The 4,484-nt window shown below is 52.5% G+C and overlaps 1 protein-coding gene across 1 annotated transcript; it reads left to right on the plus strand.

Annotated features, from left to right (window-relative positions):
• The first annotated feature begins 1,672 nt into the window (after positions 1 to 1,672).
• Positions 1,673 to 4,044, plus strand: NKX3-1 (NK3 homeobox 1). The gene is made up of 2 exons (XM_036889115.2): positions 1,673 to 2,210; positions 3,257 to 4,044. Exons 1-2 carry the CDS (start codon positions 1,904 to 1,906, stop codon positions 3,673 to 3,675), a joined length of 726 nt encoding a protein of 241 aa, XP_036745010.2. The 5' UTR covers positions 1,673 to 1,903; the 3' UTR covers positions 3,676 to 4,044.
• Positions 4,045 to 4,484: the final 440 nt, after the last annotated feature.

Genomic DNA, 4,484 nt, shown 5'->3' on the forward strand with positions numbered 1-4,484 from the left:
CAGATGGCCAACAGACACACAAAAAGATGCTCAACATCACTAATCATCAGGGAAATGCAAATCAAAACCACAATGAGATATCAACTCGCATGGGTCAGAGTGGCCACTATCCAAAAGACAAGAAATAACAAGTGTTAGTGAGAATGAGGGGAAAGGGAACCCTCATGCACTGTTGGTGGAAATGTAAATTGGTGCAGCCATTATGGAAAGCAATATGGAGTTTTTTCTCAGAAAAACTAAAAATAGAAATACCATATGACCCAGTAACTCCACGTCTAGAAATTTACCTGAAGAAACCAAAATCACCATTTTGAAAAGATATATGCCCCCCTATGTTTATTACCACGTTATTTACAATGACCAAGATAAAGAATCAACCCAAGTGCCCATTGATAGATGAATGGACAAAGATGTCATTATATACAATGGAATACTACTCAGTCATAAAAAAATCTTTGCATTCGTGACATCATGGATGGACCTAGAGGGTATCATACTAAGTGAAATAAGTCAGACATAGAAAGACAAATACTGTATGCTTTCACTTATATGTGGAATCTAAAAAACAAAAGAAAGAAAGAAAGAAATAGACCCACAAATACTGACAACAGACTGTTGGTTACCACAGGGGAGGAGATGGGGGAATGGGTGAAATAGGTGTAGGTGATAAAGAGGTACAAACTGTAGATTATAAAATAGCTACAGGAATGGAAGTAAAGCATAGAGAATGAAACCAATAATGTTGTAATATCTTGCTGTGGTGACAGACGGTGACTACACTTACCTGTGGTGAGCATTTAGTAATATATATAATTATCAAATCACTATGTTGTACATCTGAAACCAATACTCCAATAAATAATAAAATGTTTTTGTAATAAAAAATGTGAGAAGAAAACCATCTTTGACAAAAACTTTCCCATTGCACATGGTAGTTCTTTTTGGCGATTGCTTTATCCACAATAACCCACTCCCTCTCTCCCCTCCCCCTGCTGCACCATAGCATCCTTTTAAAAAGTTTCCAGTTGGAGGGAAGTTGCCTTAGACCAGGACATACAGAAAAAGTAGCATTTTTTTAAAAGTGCAAATGAACACCAGATTCAATTGGTAATGTTTTAACCCATTCACTCTATCATATGGGGTTTATCAAACTATACCATTGCTTCTGAACCTTTGAAGTAAGTTTCATACATCGTGGGCCTTTGCCCCTACATACTTTGTTTATTTCCTAAGAAATAATTTTCTATGATCACAGTACTGTTGTCAACTTCAGTAAATTTAACATCGATTCAGTACTTTAATCCATGGTTCTTAATCCATTTTATCAGTGGCCTCAAAACGTCCAGTATACAATCCAGCCCTGGGTCAGGCACTGCCCTTAGCTAGCCATCTGTCCGTGGCACGGGACACCCAGAATCCTCACCTGTAAACTGGAGGGTAGTAATTGCCCCAGCTCTCTGTAAGTGAAGGCGCTTGAACGATCCATGGGAGCTCGATTAACTACTTCTCTTCTGCACCCTATTCCCCGGAAGCGTCTAAATGTCTATTGGGGGCGGAGGCAGAGGAGATCCGTTTTGGTTTTTGCTCCCAGCCTGGGGAAACAACGGAGGGTGGAGGGGGTCGAGCCAGGGCAGAGGAACAGGGCTTTGGGAAGGTACCCTCAGATGAGCGGGAACAGACACCGCGCGCAGGACTCAGGATTCCGCCCCCCTCACCTGGAGCGCGAGTGGCCAATCCGCGGCGCGGTCCGGTGCTCGCGGCCAATGGGAAGGCGGCGCGGCGCGGCGCGCTCCCAAGGCTATAAGTGCGCTGGACGGCGGAAAGTGAAAGTGGTGCGGCCGCAGCCTAGGCGTCCGGGAGCGCTTCCCTGGGGCCGCAGCGCGCGCGGGGGCCGGCGGCCGGGATGCTCGGGGCGCGCGAGCAGCGGCCCAGGCAGAAGGGGGCGGCCGGCTGCAGCCCGCGGGCCGCGCCGCCCTCCCAGGCCAAGCCGCTCACCTCCTTCCTCATCCAGGACATCCTGCGGGACGGTGCAGAGCGGCGTGGCGGCCCCCCGGGCAGCCCGCAGACCCCGCGCCGGCCCGACCCGCGGCGAGACACTGAGCCAGGGCCCGAGCGCAGACGCAGCGGCGCCGGGGCTGAGGAGGACGCTCCGGGCGCTGGGCCCCGCGCCGCGCCCGAGGAGGCCGAGGCGCAGACGGAGACCGAGCCAGGTACGCCGGCCGGGCTGCGGAGGCCGGCTGCGCGGGGTGGGGCCTCGGGAGGGGCGGGCTGGCCTGCAGGCTGAGCCGGCGGGAGGGCGGGCCCGGCGCGGACCTTCCTGGGCCCCGGCCGCGGGGATGCGGTGCCCGGGGCGACAGCACAGGGACCTCCTGAGGCCTCCCGCCGGGCGCGCCTCGGAAACCCGCCCGGAGCTCCAGCGCCAGGGCGGCGCTCGCGCGGCACCGCGGGCCCTCGGCGCCCCGGGCTCCAAAGCCGGAGCGTCCAGCACCCCCGCGGCACGGGCGCCCGGCCACCGCGCGACCCAGACCGGCGCCAGCCCTGCGTGGACCGCCTGGCAGTTGCAATAACTAACAATAATAAATAACTGATAATAACGTATTAGTATTAATCAATTAGGGTTTACCGGCAAAAACTCCTCTTCCTCCCAATTCCCAGTCTAAATTTGGGAGTTCCCCCGGTCTTCGGAAAATACAACACCGCTGAAGATTCAGAGGAGACATTTTTTTTCCTGCTACTTGTTATGAGATATCCTTAGGACAGATATCCTTAGGGCTCATTTGTGGGGGGGGAAAGGTGGGGGTAAATTAAAGGCAGAGAATGAATCTGCCCTTAGCCCCTGCTGCCTCCCTTATCACACGAGCCCTCTCTTGCCACCCAGATGTTAACGCAGGATGCCTTTGGGTCCCGATTAGCAGGTATCTTATATCTCATTTTTCCAGCATCCCGTCTCCCACCTCTTCTCAATATACATACCCAGAATCTTTGTTTAATTCTGTTGGGCAATATGGCAGGAAGTTCTACCGCACACGGTTTCTAACTTTGCGCTCTGGATGATTATTAGAAAACGAATACACAGTATATGCAGCCACTCACTCCAGAGTTCCTTAGTCATTTCGAAAAAGTGAAATGTATCCAAGATGACAGTGGGCTGTTTGTTCACTCACCGAGGAGATAAGGGTGGATTGAATTCTGTTCTCCTCCCTGCTAACGTGTAACTTTTTCCTTCCCATCCCTCCTTCTCCCCTCTCCTTTCCAGATAGGCACTTGGAGACTTATCTGTCGGACTGTGAAAACGCCTCAGGCGCCTCCCCAAGCCTCCCCCAAGCCCCCAAGCCGCCACCGAAGCGCTCCCGGGCCGCCTTCTCCCACACGCAGGTCATCGAGCTGGAGAGGAAGTTCAGGCACCAGAAGTATCTGTCAGCCCCCGAGCGGGCTCACCTGGCCAAGAACCTCAAGCTCACTGAGACCCAAGTGAAAATATGGTTCCAGAACAGACGCTATAAGACCAAGCGGAAGCAGCTCACCTCGGAGCTGGGAGACCTGGACAAGCCCTCCTGCTTGCCAGCTCTGAAGGAGGAGGGCTTCTCCCGGGCCTCCCTCATCGCCATGCACACCAGCCACCCTTACTACCCCTACCTTTACTGCTTGGGGGGCTGGGGCCCTGCTTTCTGGTAATGCCAGCTCAGAGGACAATCATGCCTGATCAAAAACTGCCTTCCCGAGGCTGCCTCTTTGGAAGGCAGAAGGCGTCAGGGTCAGGGAGGGCTGGGGAGCCAGAGGCGTACAGACCAAAACTGTTGGAGGTTTGCGTGAAAATCCCAGGTTCTGCACTAGTGGGTGGGCCAAGGAAAGGTCTGCGACGGTGAATAATTGGATATCCAAACAGTTCTTTCAACCCATAACGTAGGTCACGTTTGCTCCTACAGACCTGCGTGAAGTGGGGAGGGAAAATGCCAAGTGCTGCGTCTAGCACTTTACAGTTGGTACGGCCTGTCCATATCACTTCTGAGGATGCCCTTCCTGCCACCCCACCCCTTGGGAAACTGAGCACCAGCTCTCAAAAGAGCAAACCTGAAGGGAAAAAGGACAGCTGAGGGGAGGATGTCACCTACTGTAATAAACTAAAGGTCAGAAGCCTCTGCCTGGCCTTGAAATATGAGTGAGGTTTTTCTCTGTCTCTGTAAGAGAGGGAAATAGAGGCTCTCAGAGAAACCTGTCCTGCTCCAGGCCGGTTGGCACGGGATGTGGAGATAGGTAGGAGAAGATGAGGAGTTAAGCTTATTATTCCTTTTTAAATAACACATATGAACCGAAGTATCGCAGGGTGGCCAAAGTAGAGCGAGAAGCACTCACTCTAGTTTTAAGACAAGCTGTCTAAACGCAACTCTACTGCTAGGGGCGGGCGCAGGCCAGACAAACCTCCAGGTGTGCAGGGCCATTGCCAAAGTGGGCTCCGCACAGCGGCTGCGGGCATTGCAGTTTTT

Source organism: Manis pentadactyla, chromosome 1 (genome assembly GCF_030020395.1).
Source record: "Manis pentadactyla isolate mManPen7 chromosome 1, mManPen7.hap1, whole genome shotgun sequence".
Taxonomy (NCBI): domain Eukaryota; kingdom Metazoa; phylum Chordata; class Mammalia; order Pholidota; family Manidae; genus Manis; species Manis pentadactyla.

Coding starts and splice junctions, on each gene's coding strand:
- NKX3-1 (XM_036889115.2), top strand. CDS start 1,904: ATGCTCGGGGCGCGCGAGCAGCGGCCCAGGCAGAAGGGGGCGGCCGGC. Junction 2,211..3,256: donor GCAGACGGAGACCGAGCCAG/GTACGCCGGCCG, acceptor TCTCCTTTCCAG/ATAGGCACTTGGAGACTTAT.